The 22,015-nt window shown below is 37.2% G+C and overlaps 1 protein-coding gene across 2 annotated transcripts; it reads left to right on the top strand.

Moving 5' to 3' along the window:
- Nucleotides 1-8,775: 8,775 nt before the first annotated feature.
- On the top strand, nt 8,776-19,433 carry znf207b (zinc finger protein 207, b). Of its 2 annotated transcripts, XM_084427011.1 has the most exons (11): nt 8,867-9,040; nt 9,438-9,564; nt 9,641-9,779; nt 9,877-10,062; nt 10,140-10,215; nt 10,299-10,351; nt 10,847-10,989; nt 15,019-15,111; nt 15,592-15,804; nt 16,001-16,148; nt 18,683-19,433. In XM_084427011.1, exons 1-11 carry the CDS (start codon nt 9,000-9,002, stop codon nt 18,841-18,843), a joined length of 1,380 nt encoding a protein of 459 aa, XP_084283137.1. In that variant the 5' UTR covers nt 8,867-8,999; the 3' UTR covers nt 18,844-19,433. The 2 variants fall into 2 exon arrangements, with proteins under 2 accessions (XP_084283138.1, XP_084283137.1); XM_084427012.1 differs by lacking the exon at nt 15,019-15,111 and having other exon boundaries at nt 8,776-9,040.
- Nucleotides 19,434-22,015: the final 2,582 nt, after the last annotated feature.

Raw genomic sequence — 22,015 nt, 5'->3', positions numbered from 1 at the left:
ATAAAGGTCATGAATGAGAATCAAATGCTAAGTACCTTACTGCAGTCCTCCTGCGATGTAATGTTTGTGTTAATAGTGCCTAAACCATGCCAAGTTTTAGTGCCATCAGAGAAGCTAAAACCGCAGATTGTGATGAATGTAAATTTGCAGAACAAGCCCAACAGTTGATGCTTTTTTCAGCTATATACTTTTTTTCCAGCGACCGAGGGCTATCAGCGATAGCATAAGTATTCATTTCAAAATAACACCTAGGTTTAGAAGCTGCTGCTGGCTTGTCAACTGTCTATATTTTTATAAATGACTAAAGACAAGTAGAGCCTATTGTGTGTGAAGCACCCTTAAAAGATATTCAAGATTAAGTGAAGTAGCAAGGAAAGAAATGAACAGCTAGATAAACTTCTCTCAATCTTGGAAACAATTAAGCATTTTGCAGAAAATAATGCAGTGTTACAAGGTTGACGTAAGGGAACTGCAAAGTCTCCCTTTCTGTTCTCAGTGGCGGTCTGCAAGGGAATTTATCAGACTTTAATATGTAAATCATTATTAATCTCTAATATTGAGATAATATTTAATATCTGTTTTAAAACAAATCAATCTCTCCCTAATATCTAACAACATGAATAATAATTTGATAATTAATGACGTTATCTTTCTGATCACCAAGTCAACACTTGACCAGACTAGTACTGTAGTAAAAAACATAACAAATCATGCAGCGCCATCTACAGACTATGAACAATATTTAAACACTTGTAAATGAATTGAGAGTCAAATTTCATCTAACATCTACTCACTTGTGTAGAGGAACTTTCACTTTTCCATTCCATTATAGCACATTTTTAACCAGGGGTTCTCTATTCTGGCCCTCGAGATCCACTTTCTTTCAGAGTTGACCTCCACCCTTGATTAAACTCACCTACCTTTAGCTTGCTATTAGCTTGTTCAGGTGTGTTTGATTAGGGTCGGAGCTTAACTCTGCAGGAAAGTGAACTTTGAGGGCCAGAGTTGAGAACCCTGGGTTAGGGCAAAGTTTTTCCTTTGCGTTTTTCACATATACAGCCGACTACCTTGTCAAAACAATACCCGTTCACACGGATCCGCGAAAATGACTAAAACACTCCTTTCTTTGTAAAGAAACACTATGCGCCTATAGATTGAACAAGTAATATCCGTGCACATGACATGACCGTTTTCACAAATTCGCGTTTTTGTAGTTTACACGAAGGCAATAACAGTATTGTTTTAAAAAACTTACACTTTCACTTCCACGTTTTCAAAAGTCTGTGTTTTCAGGATCCCAAAACGCTGTTGTCATGTAAATTAATGGCCAAAACGCATACACAGTTTTATGCTTTTAGGTGAAAATGGTGTTGTGTAAAAAAAGCCCTTTATAACCACCGGCTTCATGATGCACTGCAGGGGTGGCCTCTCATATTTATGTGAATAGAAGTACAAATTTTACTCCCTTTTGATTTATTTGTGCCACATTGCATCATTTGAATTAATGTTATTTAAATAGCCTTTCTGACTGTGATGTAGTCATTGAAATTCGCTTGAGCTGTCTCATATGAAGGAAAAGTTATGCACGTATGTAAAATGATTAAAACAAGATAAGGTTACACTTTATTTTAAGGTGTCATTGTTACAGTGTAATTATATATTTAAGTATACTGAGTAACATTAAGCAACTACATGTACTTACTATAGGGTTATAGGGTAGGATTAGGATTTGGTTGAGGATTAGTTGCATGTAATTATGCATAATTTACTGTTATTACTATGTTAAATACATGTAACATATGTAACAAGGACACTGTAAAATAAAGTGTTGCCAAAGTTAATTGTATCACTTTAGCTGCTATGTTTATTATGAATAATTTTTCAAGGAGACTCAGTCCACCTTCCCTCCTCTGATGGACCGCCACTGCTCATTTTTGTTGTTGCATCAAGGAAGAGAATTTACAATCAGAATATTTGTCCTGAAATCGCACACTTGATTTGATTTCATGAAACATATTTGATTATATATTTGAATCATATGTTACTGGAAAACCAGCATGACCTTGGGAGTCAATAATCAACAGAATGAAAACAAAAAAACGCGTAATTTGTCAGCTATACATGCTACAATTAACTCAATTGATCTGTTATATTCTGTTTAATATATAAGCCGTATTGCAGTAGTTTTCAATGAATTGTGATTGTGTGACATATACTGTACCTCAAATACTGTAAGTGGTCTATGTTATGAAGTTTATTTATATTGGTGCTGTAGTATTTGAACAGGTTGCTAGGTGTCTGTGCCTCTAGTGACTGGTTAGCTCCACTCAGTTTTGTGCACAGACATTCTTTACAGCAACAATGATCCTGGTACAGCTTTGTGTGTTTTCTGAGTATCTTCTGCCTGTAGTGTGTGTTACCACTGATTCTCAAGCTAACAAGAAAATAGGAAACTCTAAATCAAACCTGCTGAAAGTTAATGAATCCAGTTCTTCAATTTCACTACTTTGTGTCCTAAACAACAGGAAATGTTTTAACAATGTGTTTAAGCTACTTTCGAAGTGCCAGTATTTTGTTTTGCATTTCTGGCCTTACTGTATCAAAAATGTAATGTTGGGATGTAAGTAACCTGGGATTGTGTGTAAAGGGCTATGGCACTGGAAATATGAGTTTAAGCATATTTTAACATGCGTCTATTTTGTAGATTTGATTTGTAAATATGAAGTGCATTAAAAGAATCTGTAATTGAAAATGCCATTTTCTGTAATTTCATTTTGAATCAGGACATTGGTTCTACAAGAGTATGTGTGAACCCTGAAACATTGGATAAACTTCAAGGAATTGCTTTAAAAATAACCAAAAGTCAAACAAATGATGGTGTTTTGATTTCACTGAGTCTATATTAGTAAAACATTGTAAAAAAAATGGAGGCAGTGTCTAAACTTCAGTTCAAATCATGCAATCTAAAAACTATTTTTTTATATATATATATATATATATATATATATATATATATATATATATATATATATATATATATATATTCTTTATTTAAAACAAGCTCTGTTGCAAATGTGTATCTGTCAGTATAAAGCACCTATACAAAGTATTCAGAAGTGTTAATGTAATTTTACTGGCTTTTCTCCAAATGCCACAGAAAGTGACTGTGACTGTGTTCCATTTCTTAGAATGGTTCAAATCTGCAGTAAACCATGACGCACTGTCACACTGACTATGAAATCGAATGACTCCATTGCTCTTGCAAGTGACACTTCCATGTTACTGCATGTCCAACATAGATGAGAAATCATGGAGTGTTAATGACAGTAGATAAACATGCATCATTCTGAGATTAATGCTGTTGGAAACTTTTATTCCTTCATCGAAGCAAAAACCAGGAGATGTTGGGATCACGTTCAAACAGAAGTTATTCTTTATTGAGCGTGGCTGTAGTTCGTCCAACAAAATCTAAAACGAATACAGTATGCATTGTAGTTATATACATTCCAAGGGGGAGGGATTACATAGAGGTGGAGACTCTGAACAAAGCATGCAAATGAAGTAGGAACACACCCTACTCTGAGAGCACTACCAGTCCAATTGAATCAGCATAACTATTCAAATGCTGATACTGGCCAGGAACTCCGGTTCCAAGAGCCATCCCAGAGCCATTAAAGACAAAAGGTGAAAGTCTCCCCTACAGCTAATCCAATCAACCTAACGATTCAACATCTAGGCTGAAAGGTGAGAATCTCAGTGATCTGACTCATTTAAAATACAATAGAAAAACAGGTCTGGCAGGAATCTCTTGCTGTAAACTCAATAATCACTTTCTCAGTTTATATACTATTGTAGTGGAAACCTAAATTAAACATTTAATAAATTTGTAATACAACAATGCGAATGAGAAAAATGAAGTGGCTGTTTGTGTCCTCTGTTTCTTTTAATCAATTATTTTCAGAGTCAGTTAGAACTATCACTGCATCATGTAAATTCCATTTACAACTCTTCTGATTATTCTTTTCACTCCTCTATCAGAAATCTTGCGAGGAGCACTGGTCAAGGCAAATTTATGGTGAAATTATTGTCTTTCCACTTCCGTATTATGGCCCCAAAAGTGCTCACTGAACCATTCAGAAGCTTAGAATGGCGCCTATAACCAATGCCATCATTATGTTTTGCAACAATTAGGTTGCGAAGGTCTTGAGACAGCTCTTCGCTTTTACCCATCATGAGATGTGTCTTGTGTGACACCTTGGCAATGAGACTTTTTTGTAGGCCATCATTTGGGACTGAACCAGCTGTTATTAATTTCCACTGACAGGGGGCTGGATTGCTTTTTAATTACTGTAAGTTTTCAGCAGTTGTCTTGGCTTTCCATGCCTTTTTGCGCCTCCCTTTCTTCATGTGTTCAATACTTTTTCCCTGTGTCATTTCACATTATTACACATAACTTAATTTCTGAACTTATTTTTGTTTGTTTCTTTGTATGTATGGCTTACTTGGGTTGTAACCAACATCTGGTGAAAATTTCATGTCAGTAGCACCTTTGGAAATATATTTACTGAGAAAAATGATGACGTGTTCAATACTTATTTCCCCCGCTGTATGTGAAAGTATACCAAACAAATTATTCAGATAAACTGATCACCAGAGAACTTGTGTGTAAATACCTTGGAGAAATATATTCAAATGGGGCAAGGTGATAAGCCTTTACACTTTACATCCCGAACACAGGATGTTCACTTACAGTATATCACTGCTCACGTATTGAACTTCTCTTTACCCCTAAGCGAAGAATGAAAAAGAACTTTGCAGTGAGTATAGGGCCTTAACACACTCTTTATAATGGGAACACACAATTCACTGACAACTCTGTCTGGTCTGCACCCTATGTTTCACAACCAAACACACTTGACTAGAGAAGTGATACAGGAAATAATGTATAAGATCACGCATGAGACAGACACCTGTGTGATTAGTTCCTTGTTGGCCATATGTGTGTGTGTGTGTGTGTGTGTGTGTGTGTGTGTGTGTGTGTGTGTGTGTGTGTGTGTGTGTGTGTGTGTGTGTGTGTGTGTGTGTGTGTGTGTGTGTGTGTGTGTGTGTGTGTGTGTTTAGGTCTATGTTTAGTGTTTAGTTGTGTTTGTTGGTTACATTGCATGTATAATGGTTTACTGGTCTCCTGTCCTGGATACTGTTCTCCTCACTCCTAGTCCCCCCTTGCTATCTTTAGTCAATCATCATACAATAAACCCAGGTCTTTATCCAAGGGAATGACGGGTTCTGAGCACAACCCACCCATTACTTTACAAGGGTGTCCAATCCTGCTCCTGGAGGGTCACTTTCCTGCAGAGTTAAGTAATAACCTGTTACTGATAACCCTTTCAAATGCTCCAAAGTACTGCAAAAGTACAAGAGAAGTTGCCATACAACACATGGGAAGCCTACAGCTTATCACAGGATTATCCCAGGACTTTCTATTCAATATTACAAGTTGAAATGATTATTTAAATGTAATTGTTTCTGTATTATTCAAGTTAATAATTTTAATAAAATATTTATTCATTAATGTAGCTACAGTCCGTAGTTTTTCCTCTTTGTCGCCATCTCTGTTCGAAATCTGCAATTGCAGTTATTCGCGGAATTATCAACTTTACGTGGGTTGTGCCTCGGCACGGCACATCGCGGATGAATCCAATGTTTTGAGGAAAATGTGCGGCTGTCAGTCACTTCGCCGGTGTGGATACTGTCATTCGGAATCACAGATTCTACTTTTTGGAAGTATGACCAACATAAGAATTTTCACCGGAAAATGTCATCTGAACAAGTAAGTAACATCTACTTTTGTTCTGACCAACTAAGGGGAAAAAAGCATTGCAGTAATTCGCGCTGATTAAATCTTAACGATCGCTTATCATATCACATCAAACCGTGCAAATTATACTTTGTTCTCAAATTGTTAATGTTAACAACATCAGCACTGCATGACTACATTTAATGTGTATTAGGGCTACCTGTAGTTCAGTTTCCATTTCTGTGCAGTCTAATTTGTATTGTCATACCAACAAATGAAATACAAACACACGGATCTGTAATCAGATGCATATTTATGCATTATTCAATATTCCGATGCACGGGGAAAAAAGCCGTATCTGCGTCCGTTTTGAATCCCTTCAAAACACGGAGTTCACGCTACCTTTCAAAAGCCCTTCTAATATTTATCCTTGTACAACGGATGAATCTCCAGTTGTCACTGGTGATCGTCGTTTCAACATTTCTGGATCCACCATCAAATTGATACGTTTAATTATATCAAAGTGCTGCGAGAAAAGGCTATAAATCTCCACCTCCAACATCCTCACACGCAATATAGCCTACTAGCCGGGACACCTTCTTTATGTGTACAGATGTGACGTAATGACACAAAGACATGCTTTAATTTCCCATGGAAATCCACCAGTCCCACTGGAATTAAAAACATTATTACAAGCTTACCGTTTTGAATCGAGCTAAGGCAAGCAGATAGTTTTGAACACTGGCTGGTTATGTACTTGTATAATTTTTAACCCAAAAAAGTTACGGACTGCAGCTTTAAATAGATTTGCTTCAAAGCAGCTTTCAGTGAAATCACTGATTTAAATAAAGGGTGAATTCAACGATCGAGACTGCAAGCCATTAGCTTATCCATTTAAAATGAATAATATGATTATTATCTACATTTATCTACAAGAAGAAGGATATTCTTACCTCTCTGGAGATGATAAAACCACCAGAACACTGAATTGACATTTCAATGACATTTCAAAAGCAAGGAGAGTTTGGCCTACCTTACGCTTTATCGAACTGAACCATGCACCATATTCACAGTTAAACATCTACATTTGCACAAAATGTCCACAAATGATTCTGATAGTGAAAATACATTTTAAACAATCCTTGCAAAACTGAGAGCTAACTCAACATTATCTACAATCTTTTAACAATCAACATTATCTACAAGCTTTTAACAATCTACATTGTTAAAAGCGCTATATAAAAAGATGACACAAAATAATTGCCCAAAATAAGCGACCTCTGGTTTTTGGTGGTGAGGCAGTCTGCATATGACACCCCGTTGAAGGGGATTTTGTTTGACTTCTGCTGTTCTGCTAAAAAACTTTGTTGTTTTCGTTCCTTGAACTGTTTAGGTTCCTTTCAAAAATGTCCTCCAACTAACTCCCTGGCACATTATTCAAGGTCCAGTGTTATGGTGTTTATTGTCCTCAAAACTCATAAGACACATGCACTTCATCTAAATAAGATTATTTACAAATATTGCAGCATGCTTTGTTTAAATTTATATCTTATCTTGAAAGTGAAACAATATATGCTATTATAGATGTAAGAGTTGGGTTCACTAGTTCTAAAATGTTTAATTTTGCTGCATACTTAGAGCAGTTAACAGTTGGGTTCACAAGTTATAAATAATTCATCAGAGTACACTGTAAAAAGTGGTAACTTGATTTTGTAAGGTTTTTTTTCTAGTTGAACCATAGCTCTTAAAAATGACTTTTGCTGATGTAACCTTGTGTTATCAGATTAGTTTAGGGGGTCTTAACCCTCATCCTTCCCTCGGGTCATTTTGAAATTTATCTTCTTTTTTTTTTTTTTAAATTGAGTCTTCATCAGAGGGGTCCAAGACCCTAGGATTTTTGTCGCACTTGAAATACGAATACACTAAAAAAATAATTAGTTTTGTGGTTGAAATAAAAAAAAAAGGTCAATTTGACCCCCTTAGGAATGAATGGAATGCGAGGAATGCTTTCAGTACACATAGAAAACCCTAAAAATGCTCAAAATTCAAACTAAAAATGCTAAATCTTTACCAAAAAAAATAAAAATAAATGTTATGATGTCTACATGTGGATCTGAATGCATATTAAAAAATGGCTTTAAGACCCAGCGGAACAGCTCATTTGCTCCAAATAGTGCTATGAGGCCACCTAGTGGCTAGAGTCGTGAAATATCATGTTATATATTATTTTTTTTCCACAAGAGGTCGGCAAAGACACCCAATGTAAGATATTTGTAAGCTGAATTAAAAGTTATTTTGAATTTAAGTTGAAAGAATGTGAGGAATGTGCTTAAAATTACTATTTATTTATTATTTATTGATCAAATCTTGTAATTCAAAGGTAAATGAAATTAAAAAAGTAAAAAAATCTACATAAAAAATTGCATTAATTATTATTATTTTTTTTATTTTTTTTATCAAAATTAAATTAAATAAGCTTTCTGGACAAAAAAATAAATAAAATTAAGTAGGCCTATAGGGCTTAGGGTCATTTTGACCCACGAGGGAAAGATGTGTTACAAAGTGCGAGGGAAGGCATTAATCCACCCCTGTTGAAATCTCATTTGATGGTTTGATCCTAACAATGTGCTTAATATTTCATGGATGGATCATTATCCTTTTAAAAAGAGAATTAAGAACACAAAGTTCCTTTGCAAATCTTAACATAATGAGCTTGCCTTATTTCGTGGGTTCATTCTGATAGCTCTCTGAACAGATGTTTTGTGATGTGATATATTAACGAAATAAAAAGTTATTTTCCTTTATTTGGACAAGGCATTTTTCTGACTACAATTTATTGTTATTTTTTTGATGGATAGTTCTGTCTTTGTAGTGTGGGGGGAATGCAGTTTTGCTGGTCTGGAATAGTATAAGGGTGGACAAACTAACGTGAATTTGATCAGAAATGTCCTTTTATTGGAATAACAGTTGACGAAGCTGAGAGATGTTGTTCCTATGTGGGAGGGGAATCAGGGGTCTTCGTCAGGAGCGCGCGACGCAGCTGCGTGGTTGCGTCATATACCGCTGCATTGTGGGTGAAGAGATATTAGCGGAGCCGCGCCGTTTCTTGTGTGTTCAGACCTGAAATCGAGAATCTTTGCGTATTGACGGTTTTGAAATATTTCCCTTGTGGATAAGAAGAAGATACGTAGTTGTTGTTAAAATGGGAAGAAAGAAGAAGAAGCAAATGAAGCCTTGGTGCTGGTATCCTTTTCCATGACCCGATGCGGCCTGTTCAGTGCTGTGTTGAAGCAGCGTGATCTGCTGTTTTTTTAATTCAAGCTCATGCTGTCAGTCTCACGCTGCAGTTACATTTATTGCTACATATTAAAAGAACATCAGACGCCTGCATGTTTAGTATTGGTGCATTTTGTTGTCTTGATGCCATTTTAGTTAGAATGTCATGTTAGGGTTAAGAGAGTATTTTAGACACGATAGCTAGCAAGGCGCTTTCTGAACGTTTTGCGCTGTAATGGTGATCTAGAACTGCAGTCAGATGCATTTTTAAAACAGTAAAGTTTCATGTGAAGCATTTCACATCTTTCTTTTTATTTATAACATTTTCTCCTCCCCTGAATGTGATCCTTAACCAGAATTTAAGGTACTGCAACAGAGATTTTGATGATGAAAAGATTCTCATTCAGCACCAGAAAGCCAAACATTTCAAATGTCATATTTGTCACAAGAAGCTGTACACAGGGCCTGGATTAGCCATACATTGCATGCAGGTATGAACCTTTTATAACCTATAATACGTTGATGTTTGCTAAGGGGTGTTGAATTAAATCTTTTTCTTTTTTAAAGGTGCACAAAGAGACAATAGACGGAGTTCCTAATGCAATACCAGGAAGAACAGACATAGAACTGGAAATCTACGGCATGGAGGGTATTCCAGAAAAAGACATGCAAGATCGGAGAAGAGTACTTGAACAAAAGTCACATGGTACAGTGTAATAGTGCTTAGGCAATCTAAGTGGTTTGTAAAATGTCAATAGAATGGTTTGTCACAGATATATAACCTTGTTTTGTTGTCTGAGCAGAGAGTCAGAAGAAGAAGCAGAATCAGGATGATTCTGATGAGGAGGATGATGATGACGATGATGAAGCTGGACCTTCGTCATTTCAGCAGCCTGCTGCTCAGCCTCAGGCTGCCTACATGCCTCCTATGACCCAGGCAGGCATCCATCATGGAGCTCATGCCCAAGGCATGCCACATGGTTATGCAGGTGTGTATGACGAAAGTTTACAGAGTACAGCTCAAACAAAAGTGTGGCCCATTAAGACTTCATATCTTTTCCTAAAGGCATGCCGCATATGTTGACTGGTGTCCCACCAATGATTCCTGGAATGCCACCAGTAATGCCAGGCATGCCACCGGGGTAGGTCTCAATGCTAATTTATGTATATTATAACCTTATTATTATGGTCCAGTGTGATTAATCTTTGGTTCTGTTATGAATAGCATGATGCCAATGGGAGGGATGATGCATCCAATGATGCCTGGCATGCCACCAGGTCAGTGTTGTAGACAGTCATTAAACTATTTAAATAGACTAGTTAGACTAGTCATTATTTTTAGTGATGCACTATAGGAAAACTTAAATGGTTGCTAATTAAACTCTGTATACTGTTCTAGTTGTGTTCTTGGGTAAATTAAATGAGTTATAGTAAAGTTTTTTGGCAACAAGCTGCCTCTATTTTAGCTGAACAAATTTTATATATTGCTACTCCTAGCAGAATTTTTGGTCACTGTAAAGTGCTTCCACCCTGCTGACATTTTTACCTGTTATAGTTTATCCATATTGTGCACATGAAACACTCAAAACGCTTCATCCGAGGAGCGTCTATTAAACGTTAAGTTTTAAATCAATGGGTTTAAAAGAAAATACTTTATTTTTGCTGTTTTGACCGTCACCAAAACTTTGTGCATCTGTAATCATATTCAAGCATAGACAAAAATGGGAAAAACGGTCAAAAGGTTGTAGTAGTAAATAATTTTCTTGTTTATAGGAATGCCACCACATGTTGCAAGGCCTGGCATGCCTCCTATGGCACCTACAGCTCCTGTCACAGCTCCTGGAATGGCCAGCAGACCAGCTGTACCTGCCACACAGTCTGTTGCTTCTAAACCTCTCTTCCCCAGCGCTGTGCAGGTACTGAACGTAGGACCAGACTGACTTGTTTGCTGGATTAGTAACGTATTGCTCCGAATATAAGACGACCCCCCCCCCCTATTATTTTATTTGAAAATAATTTTCATAGTGCATATTTTTCATATTTAAATTTAAGATTTTTGTATTTAAAGTATGGTAAATACTGGTAAAATGTACCAACAACAATCACATTAAGAAATGAACACTTTATGGCAGGGTTTCTCAAACTCGGTCCTGGAGGGCCACTCTCCTGCACAGTTTAGCTCCAACCCTGATCAAACACACCTAGCTGTGAGTTTCTAGTGATCCTGAAGACATTGATTAGCTTGCTCAGGTGTGTTTGATCAGGGTTGGAGCTAAACTGTGCAGGATAGTGGCCCTCCAGGACCGAGTTTGAGAAACCCTGCTTTATGGCATAGCTACCATAAAAATAACCTGTTCTCATTTAGTAGATTTCACTGTGACTGAATTCTCACCTGCGTTTTTATGTACAGTGACAGATGCTGGCATGTCAAAAAACACAGGTGTTTGATCCGCATTATTTGATCCAGAGGATATGAATGTTTTTTCCTTAGACCGATCTCATAGCGCTGAAAAGACAGCAGTTTCTCCCTGAAGTCGGAGGGCAAGCGCTAATCCATTACACCGCTTCGAGGATATTGACTGGCGAGTGCATCAGTACATAGCCGAAATAAGAAATGATGGGCCTTGCTGGTGGCTAAGTTCAGCTCTGTGGTGATTTCTAGTGCCTTCCGCTTGATGACGCTCTGGTTATGGGCAGCCCCTTATTTCTTTTTTTCGGCTACGTACTGACACTTGCCTGTCAGTTTCTTCGAAGCGGCTGCTTTTAGGACCGCCATCTTCTAACATAAAACTCTGACACTGTATTTCTTGGCAGCTTATTGAGAGTTGTTTGACTCTGCTGTTGCTAGTCTTTCTGTTGGGATGTCATTAAGCATCGCAGATGCAGCGACGGTTGCCGTCCACTATGAGACACCATGCGAGATAAAATGATCTAACTCTTGCATCCCGACGCCCATTGTCATTTATGAATCATCACGACTAGGGTTGGGTACCGAAACCGGGCACCAATGTGGAACCTGAACTTAAGTAACCGGTATGTAACCGGACCGAATCAAAACACAGATTTCGGTCTCATTTTGGTGCCACTTAAATGCCTCAGCTGTCTGTTGAAATATTTGTTCTCTGAAACGGAAGTAAGAAACATCATCACCGCTTGTGATCGCTAGGTAACGCTTTGACGCATACGAATGTCCACACTGGTGTGATTAGAATGTTCAGATCGCGTGATCATCAACTGCTAAATTCAAATTTGCATTCGTGTGTTGGCTGGCGCTGAGCCAGAGACAGACGCTCTCAGCCTCAGTCATATTATATCACGACTATTCAGTGTTTTCAACCACATAAGGTTTATTTTAGGTTTCAGACATTTGTACAAGTACTAGCAAAACAACATTTATAGTTGTAAAATACACACTGATGTCTATGGAAGCGGCAATAACAATCCTTTCAATTATAAATTGATGACGTGTTTAGATACACATTGTGTAGGTAACTATAAAATTGACTCTGTTCTTCTCACACTTCACCAGCCACTTACTTTAATGTACTTCGAGAGAAGAGGATGAATTGATGTGTTGTAGGCCTAAATCTGATACAATTCTCTGAACTGCGGTGCGTACTAACATGGCGCCCATTGTGCGTTAAAGATCAACTAACATGTATCATGATCATTATAAAGGTTTCTTAAATGACAACACATTCATTTACATGTTTTTACATGTTTAAGAATAAAAATATCCAAGGACTGACTGACATGTAACGCAACCAATCACTGTTCGTTTTGTTCCTCGTCATGTTTAGTGTGGAAATGTAAAGTCGATGTCCCTACAATAACAGACCGGTGTACATCTAATAAATTATTCATTCAAGAACGTTGTGCAAGTTTACTGCAATAATAGAGCCGCGAACCTCACATACTTTTGAAAATCCATCCTTCAGTTGATCCTGATGGGTGCTCATTGTCACAGTTGTAAATGACGGCGTTCTTCCGTCATTTACAAGGGTTTCACGTCACGGCATTTAAGGTGATGCGTTCTAAAATAACGCTTAACTTGTGCAGGACATGCAATAAGTCAGGAGAGGTGTCGTATTTGGCCAGAGAAGGTAAAAAATTTGAAAAAAATTGCTGAAATTTAAAGGGGTCATATAATGCCATTTTTGTACAAGCTAATATGATTCTTTAGGGTCTAAATTAAAAGTTTGTAATATACTTTAATTTAAAATTCTCATTAGTATTGTAAGAAAACACTAATTTTACCTGGTCAAAAACAGCTCTGTTTTCAGCACGCCGTTTAAGTGCGTGTCTTTAAATGATAATGAGCTTTGCTCACCCCGCCCTTCTGTTCTGTGCGTACACCGTTTGTAACACAATAACCATAAAATGTTGTTCATTATAAACGTGGGATTATGAATTATATTGAGAACATCGTACATAGAAAACTTGCCATAATGTACCCTGAGTGTAAATAGCCGCATTCATCGTGAAGCGTGCAGCAAGCAATTTGCAAAGATTCATATAAATATTAATATAAAGCTTAATAAAACGTTACACTCACTTCTTCTGGAGGTGCAGCAGGAACACGAATAGTTGGTACCGATCCTTTTTTCAGGAGCAGCTTCTTAGCAAAACCAGCTTTACTGACTTTCGTTTGTAAAGCAGTCTGGTGTGAAATGATTCGCACAAAAATGAAAGCATTGACGTTGATCGTGGGGAATATTCCCTTCGAAAACAAACTCAGCCACTGCGTCTTCAGCGGTTCAGATTTAGGAACATCAAAATGACTGCTGTGTTCCTTATTACACCCAAGAACAGAACACCGCAATCGCTTAGACGCCATTCTGCTCATAGACAGTGCTCCAGCAGCGTATCAACAATGACCGCGCCGGTCCGCGCGGACTATGATTGACAGCTCGCTCACGAGCGAGGGCGGGTCTGTGTTGAAACGCTGCTGTCAATCAACAATCGTGGGAGGGGCGTCCGACCGTGTGACGTCACACGGTCGAACGGCTTGATTTGAGACAGGGGAAAACATAAGAAGATTTAAAAAAAAACACTGGATGGATTTTTATCATTTTATGATGGTTGTGTACAGGCACTGCCAACACACATTTCAGTACAATCAACTTGTAAAAGTGCATGTACCATTATATGACCCCTTTAAAGCTGGTTTGTAGCATACCGAATACAGACTGACTGACTTACTGCCCATTATGCCTCTGGCATGTAGGGCAGCAACAAAGGACGGGCTCAATGTCAGGCTCATAGATTTCAGACTATTTTGCTTTTATTACTAGGCTACTGTAGTGGTATTTAGTGTTAAATTATTGTATTTGAGTTAGGTGGCGTAGGTTTTATTGTGAATTTATGTAAATTTGTTGTGTTTTGTATTTAGTCTACTTATATTTATATATTTGCTGTACAATTTTAATAATCAGTTTTAAGATTTTTTTTTTATTTTTTATTTTTTTATAAAAAAGCCATTATTTAATGTCATTCACCATAGTTTTGAGGCACTTATTTAAAAAAAAAAAGAAGTATCTGTCCAGGCACCGTCTAGGCACCGGTACCGTTTTAAAAGTATCGATTTGGCACCGGTATCGAAAAAAAAAAAAAAAAACGATACCCAACCCTAATCACGACACCCTACATCAAATGGATCGTACCAAAACCAGGCTGATTTCATGTAGTCTGAACCCAGCATAATGGTGAAGTACTTTTCTTTTTGTTTTTTGACAAATATATTGCCAGTAAAGGACAACAGCTAAGTTCTTGTCGCTAAAGAGACTATAACTCGTTATAAACAGTCTTTTGAAATTTTTGCACAAACACACATGGCTTTCTAGAGTAATTGGCAGTTTACTTTGTGACGTTAAATCCTGAGTTGAGTTTAAGGAAATATGTTTTTTTATACATATATACTGTTATCCTTTCTCTCTGTGCTTCAGATGAGGACTGGTGTTGCGAGCCCCAGCGCCGCCTCTGCAAGTGCAGAGACACAGTCTGCCTCCTCTAAGCCTCTGTTCCCTAGCTCTGCCCAAGTACGCACTAGTTTGTGTGCTTCTCTTTACTGCAGCAGAGCATGCAGATCAGACACGCTTGTTTCTGTCATTCGTATATGCACACCTGCATATGAAGCTGTGGTGTTGGTATTTAGGCCAATATTTAGCTGCTTAGTGATTTGATTCGATTCTTGATGCATGCATATGCTATTTGCGTTCAGCATGTTCTATATACATGTTATATGTACTTGTACTAGCTTTTGTTTTTAACCATACTTTTTTCTTTGTACCATAAAAGATTTGTATTTTCTTTGTACGAATTTTATAAGTTAAAAAAAAAATTAAATAAATTTTTTCTAGAATTATCCAAAACAGCTCTACTTTACATTTTACCTTTTTTTTTTTTTTTTTTTTTTCTTTAAGAAAACATAATAATAATTTAGCAGTGCGTGCTGTGATTGGGCAAGACATTTGATTTTCTTCCAAGCATGTTTTGAAAATGTCAGTTTTTCCTTTCAGGCGCAGCAGACTGTATCAGGACCTTCATCAAACACCTCTGATTCTCCTAAAGTGACATTCCCAGCCTACACCCAGCCTTCCTCCACTCCTTCTGTTGCTGTCTCCCCCAGCACTGTGGCCAAACCCCCTGCCACAGTCACAAGTAAGCCAGCCACCCTCACCACCTTGAGTGCTACCAGTAAGTTGATGCACCCTGATGAGGATATTTCGCTGGTGAGTGCTCGAGTTTTGCTCTAACTACTTTTTTTGACAGTAAGTAATTGTGAATGCATTATCTGATGTTAAAGGGAATATTACAAAAGCACAAATTTACCAATTAAGTGATGTTGTGAGAATACATGTAGTCCAAAGTTTGTTCTTGTTACTGCAAGTGTCTGATTACATTGTTATTGTCTTGGCCCTAATTCAGGAAGAGAGACGGGCTCAGCTGCCTAGGTACCAGAGGCTAATCCCTCGGTCTGGGCAGACTGCAGCGGCTTCTGCCTCGGCTCCCCCTAGTGGAGCAGGGGGAGGAATGATACCTCCTCAGCAGCCTGGAATGAGGCATCCCATACATGGTAAGATTGTGTCTGTAGGTCATATCATTTCTGTGTTGAAATGATTTGTCAACGTCACAGGGTTTTTCCTGTATTAAAACCATTTTAGCTGCCGCCAAAAATTTATCTTAGTCCCGCCAAAGATTTATTTGATCATTTGATGTGCCGTTCTGTAGCAGTGGTACTCACTGATAGCCGTCTGTTTTAAAACACTCCCATGAGTGTTTGCGCTCTGTGATGGACAGAGTGGCCTCTTTTAGGGATGTAATGGTATGAAAATTTCATATCACGATTATAGTGACCAAAATTATCAGGATTATCACAGTTTTTTTTAAATTTGATGAAAATGTTCAAAAAGTACTGATACACACACTGAAAACATTTTAACAAGTTTTATATTTGGAAATCAACAAATAAAATTAGCAGCTCTATGCACTTTTCTTTTTTTAAGCATACACATTCAATTATATGACTGTCGTCAAAAGCAACGCATTATAACACAGCGCACATCTCTTCTATCACCGCAGATGCGCGCTCTCGTTTCATTAAAATGCTATTATAAAAGAGATTAGTGGATAATTTGGCAGCAAATGTTATAGTGAAAAAAAAAAACCTTTAGTTTAAAATGTTCCATATTGCTCTTTGTATTGTTAGGAAATACAATGATGGAAAAAAAATATATATATATATATTTACATATAGGCCTACTATAAAATGAAAACACATTTATTTTAAATGTACAGCACAGCTTTTACATGAGGCAACAAAATGTTATAGATAGGACAGAACAAGAAAGACCATAATTAATTTCATTCATCAATAATAATCTTTCATTCAAAAGTATTATAGGCCTATTATGAAAGGCTTCAATATAGAGCACTAGAGCGGCTTATGTGCATCCCATGCGCAGAATGATGCGCTTGAAGCAACATGGAGTCATTGCGTGCTGCGCTTCACATTGAAAAGTTCACAAAACAAGGGGAAGAGAATAGATAATGATGTTTAGTGTATCATATCTATGCAACAGTTTATTGAACCTTTTCTTTAAACAGTTGTACATTTCAGTTACTGTGCACGTGAAGAACAATTCATTGTGCTCTCTACTCCACTGGGACAGCCGAGAGAAAGACTCATGATTTAGAAACAGAAATAAACTTTAAAAGTATGTCTTTTTTATGCTGCTACCTGCTAACTACACATATCAAAGTTTCTGGATTGACAACTGTATTAAAATGCACAGTTGAATCCGATTGACAATAACCATAGCAATAGACAGAACAAAACAATCTGATGCTGTATGTCAAATGATCTGTGCATTAAGTCGTGTAAATGCAAAATAATAGACCTGCCACTTTTTCTGTGTAATGATACTCTGCGATTCATTTTATTACTAACTTTTTAAATCAATGTTTATCAGAATGGTTGCGAAGCAACAAACAGATTCAGTGGTTTTGTAATAGTGATGTAATGAGGTTACAGGTGTATGTTTAAAAGAGTTTTTTACAGATTCAAACAGCCAATCATAATCAAGGACAGTGATTATCTGTTTATTATTATAATCATACTTTAATTCGTAATCATGTTGACATTAAAGTAAGTGATGATTTGATGATTAGCTCAATTCATTAAGTTTGGCAGGCCAAACTCCTTCAAAATGAGATGTATGCTTAATATTAGCAGTCAGTCTTGTTTAAATTATTATGTAAATGTAAAATTTTAGTCTTGGGCTGCAAAATATTGGAAAAAACTGACTTTGTTTAAATTTTCCTATTCTATTTTGCTTAGGAACGCTTCCAACACGCTTGCGTGACGCGTGAAAAATAGGCGTCGGTTCTATTTCTAGCATGCACGCGTTTTCCGCGCGTCTCGAGCTGCGCCCAGACGCGTGTGTCACGCAGGCAGTTAACATGGGAGCCGAAATAAAAACGGACACGACACGCAGCCAGTGTGTCGCCGGCCTTACAAATCTGGAACACAGTCATTCTTAGAAGTATCGATACTAATAAATTAAGGAATCGTGACGTTTTTAATTTCCGATTTACTTTTGAAGTATCGGTGCACCGTGCAACAGAGCAAGGTAGGCAAAGTACTTCCAGATGTCACTCCTCGCGTCATCTTTTTCTACGAGTCGTGGACCACTTGTGCTCGCACATGCAGCCATCTCGCTGTAGTGTTTTGTCACATGACACTGACAGCGGCAGGTTCTTTGCTGCGTGCGTCAGGAAAAAAACACAGACGTCCATAGGGAGGCGTTTTTTTTTTTTTTTTTTAAGTATCGATACTGATAAATGTAGGTATCGTGACGTTTTTAATTTCCGAGTATCGCGATACTTTTGAAGTATCGGTACACCGTGCAACACTAGCATCAGTATTCTTTGTCAGTTGTTTACAAACTGACTGTTTACGAGGATACTCGCCGAGACGGTCATTTCACGAATTCCAGTCTTCTTGCGCTTGATGTTTAAACTGACAGGACTTGTGTTTACACACAAATAATAAACTTGCACTCTAGTTTAATCACAATGTGTGTGTTTTTTTTTTTTTTTTGCTTTCAGGTCAGTATGGTGGTCCTCCACAGGGCATGCCTAGTTATCTGACTGGTGGCATGCCTCCTTATGGACAGAGTTCCCCAATGGTGCCCCCATACCAAGGTGGCCCGCCTGGGCTTCCCATGGGCATAAGGCCACCCGTAATGTCTCCAGGCAGCCGATACTGAAACAGCGCTGTCGCCCCACTAGGTTTGGAGGTTAAACCTTTTCTCATCTTGTGCTTTTAATGTAGCCAAACCAATGAGCTCTAAACCCACTGCTGAAGAAAAACCGGACATTTAAGATATGTAATATCACACAAAAGTATTGGATTCAGCCTTTAAATAAAAAGACTAAGAAGATAACGGCAGTATCAATGTTACAGTTGATACATGTATTGCTTTTCTTCCTATTGTGTTTCATTCAGGTTGTACAAGTACAGTATATTAGACAAAGGTTCATAATATATTGAAGCCGCTGGCCTAACAGTATCTCCATGCACAAGGCAAGTTCCCAGTAAGATTTCTGCTTTTATCTTAGTAGTGAAGCCCTCACAGCACCATACTGTGCTGTTGGACTTTACGTCCCCAACATCAGATTGGTGAGGGCTTCAGATCACTGTTGTCATGGTGTTTTTTCTTTTAACTGTTTGCATCCATTTGTTCAGGGTTTAAATAGCACATGGGTAAATGCGTCTCTCTGTAATTTTTTTTATTTTTGTTTTATTTTTATTTTATTTTTTGCTATGTTCATTGTAATAAAACATGCTTAATTTTGATTTTTTTTTCTTCTTGATTTTGTTTTTGTGTGAGTGTTTCCTGAACAATGGAGTCTTCAGGCAGGTTGGTTTTCTTGATAAAGCCATAATGACGTTACAGATACACTCACTCTGTCAATAACTAATTTGTTCTGGAATGTTCATATAGGCATTTAGTCTTAACACACCATTAAAAGAGTCATTTATAGTAAAGAATAAAGCTGTAATCACTCCTTAATATTTTTAACTGTCAATTGACACATTTTTCGCTTAATAACCTAGTTGCATGAATGAGCTTTCCAGAAGTTGGATTTGAATTGCACCACACATTTGACTGACATGACATGCTTGATGTGATATTTCTCACTTACCAGTTTTAAATTGGTACAATGGCTTGGAAGCATTTCCTGGTCTGCAGGTAAGACCCGCTGTGTGAATTATATTGCAAAGAATCCAATTTTACTGCATGTTTTTGTATTTCACCCATGGGTTTTAGTCTCATGTAATGGATTCCTCACAAGAAGAATGTGACGTCTGTTTTATCATTTGGGGAAAGCAGGAAAAATTGACTGAGGATATTTACCAGTTAAGTGTTTGTCAGACAGTCACATTTTAAATTTCTCTTTTAGGGTAGGCAACCCTACTCCTGGAGATCTACCGTCTTGCAGAGTCAATCAAACACACTTGAACCACATGTTATAACCATGGTGTTTTGGATTACTTGAAAATTCCGAGTGTGATGGAGCAATGCTCGAACTGAACTGCAGGAATGTAGCTCTCCAGGAGCGGGGGTGGCTACCCCTGCTTTAAATTTACTTGATTTTTACACCATTGGTTTTCATCTTTACTTCCTAATTTGGTATTACTTGGAATGCCAAGAAGTATTGTTATGATTGTTGCTCCTGATTTAAAGTAGAAAGGTAGGGTTTTTTATGGACTGATGTTGTGAAATAAACAACTGTATTCTAAGTTTGAGTTTTTCATTGCTTGAATTTTAATGCACAATACGGTACCAGTCAAAATGGTTTTAAGGTTATTTTCCACACATGAAAACAACTTTGCCCACTCTTGTCATGCTATTTTGTGCTAATTGAGGTGTTTTTCCAACAGTTTTGAATAAGCATATAGTGGAGATGGTTTGGCAACAGTATTAAATTTATTTTACTGTACACATTTAATATGCTTCGCTTCCTATAATTTTTTTTTTTTTTTAAGGTTTGTTCAATGAAATTAAGTAAAACTTTTCCACCAATTAGTTACGGTTGGTTACAATATAATAAATGCAAGTTCCTGTGTCATACTAATCAGACATGGCTTTAGCAAACTAACATGCACAATTGCTGGTTAGTATGACAATTTAAGTTGACTCAACAAAAGATTTGTTTAAATTAACTTCTTTCGTTCATACATTATCGACCTAAACTGATTGTGCTAATTTGTGTGGAAACGTTTCGTTTACATTTCATTTAGCAGATGCTTTTATCCAAAGCGACTTACAAATAAGCAGAACAATAGAAGCAATTACACCAACAATGGGCATATAGGGCAACAATGTGTAAGTGCTGTGACTAATCACAATTGGTCTAGCACAGTACATGGCAAGTTATTTTTATAGATACAGTGGGGAGAACAAGTATTTGATACACTGCTGATTTTGCAGGTTTACCCACTTACAAAGCATGTAGAGGTCTGTAATTTTTAGTGTAGGTACACTTCAACTGTGAGAGACGTAATCTAAAACAAAAGTCCAGAAAATCACATTGTGTGATTTTTAAGTAATTTGTATTTTATTGCATGACATAAGTATTTGATCACCTACCAACCAGTAAGAATTCTGGCTCTCACAGACCTGTTAGTTTTTCTTTAAGAAGCCCTCCTGTTCTCCACTCATTACCTGTATTGACTGCACCTGTTTGAACTCGTTACCTGTATAAAAGACACCTGTCCACACACTCAATCAAACAGACTCCAACCTCTCCACAATGGCCAAATGGTGTCCGCGTAGCCCTCAAACCGTATTCACTTTATAGCCCTTAATTCTGTAATTGTGGACAAATGTGGGCACAGAGGACTCAGATGTGACCCTATTTTTTATTTATTATAAAGGTTATATCACTGTCTTCGATAAAATTTTGTCTATCCATTTATGGTGTTTTTTTTATTTTTATAATTTATTTTATTATTTATTTACTTCAAAAAGTACCATATTTTCTATGTAAATTATGCTTATTTTTTTGAGTGTGAGTTTTTGGCATGATGAGAATGTTGTACAGGATCAGCCCTTCATTTGTGTGTATGTTAGATATGCATTGTATTGGATCTATTGATTTATTTTTACAAAACAACAAGAAGAATGCTCTAAATTACAGTTTTTGCTCTAAATTACATTACTTTCACTGTCACTTTCACTTTCACTTTTTCCCATTCATTTCTATGGGTGCCCATTTTTGACCCAAATACAAGATTAAGGATTTTTTTTTTCACCCACTTAACATTGTAGAATTGAGTCAAAAAAAATTGTGTGTGTTCAGGAGGCAAACTTGGCCAAAAGTGGCCAAGTCTTGTACCGCTCAGATCAAGGGAAGTATTTTTTAAAAATAAAT

The sequence above is a fragment of the Rutilus rutilus genome (assembly GCF_951802725.1).
Source record: "Rutilus rutilus genome assembly, chromosome: 12".
NCBI lineage: Eukaryota > Metazoa > Chordata > Actinopteri > Cypriniformes > Leuciscidae > Rutilus > Rutilus rutilus.
The sequence above is the reverse complement of the archived record's forward strand: the minus strand, read 5'-3'. Positions and strand labels throughout refer to the sequence as shown.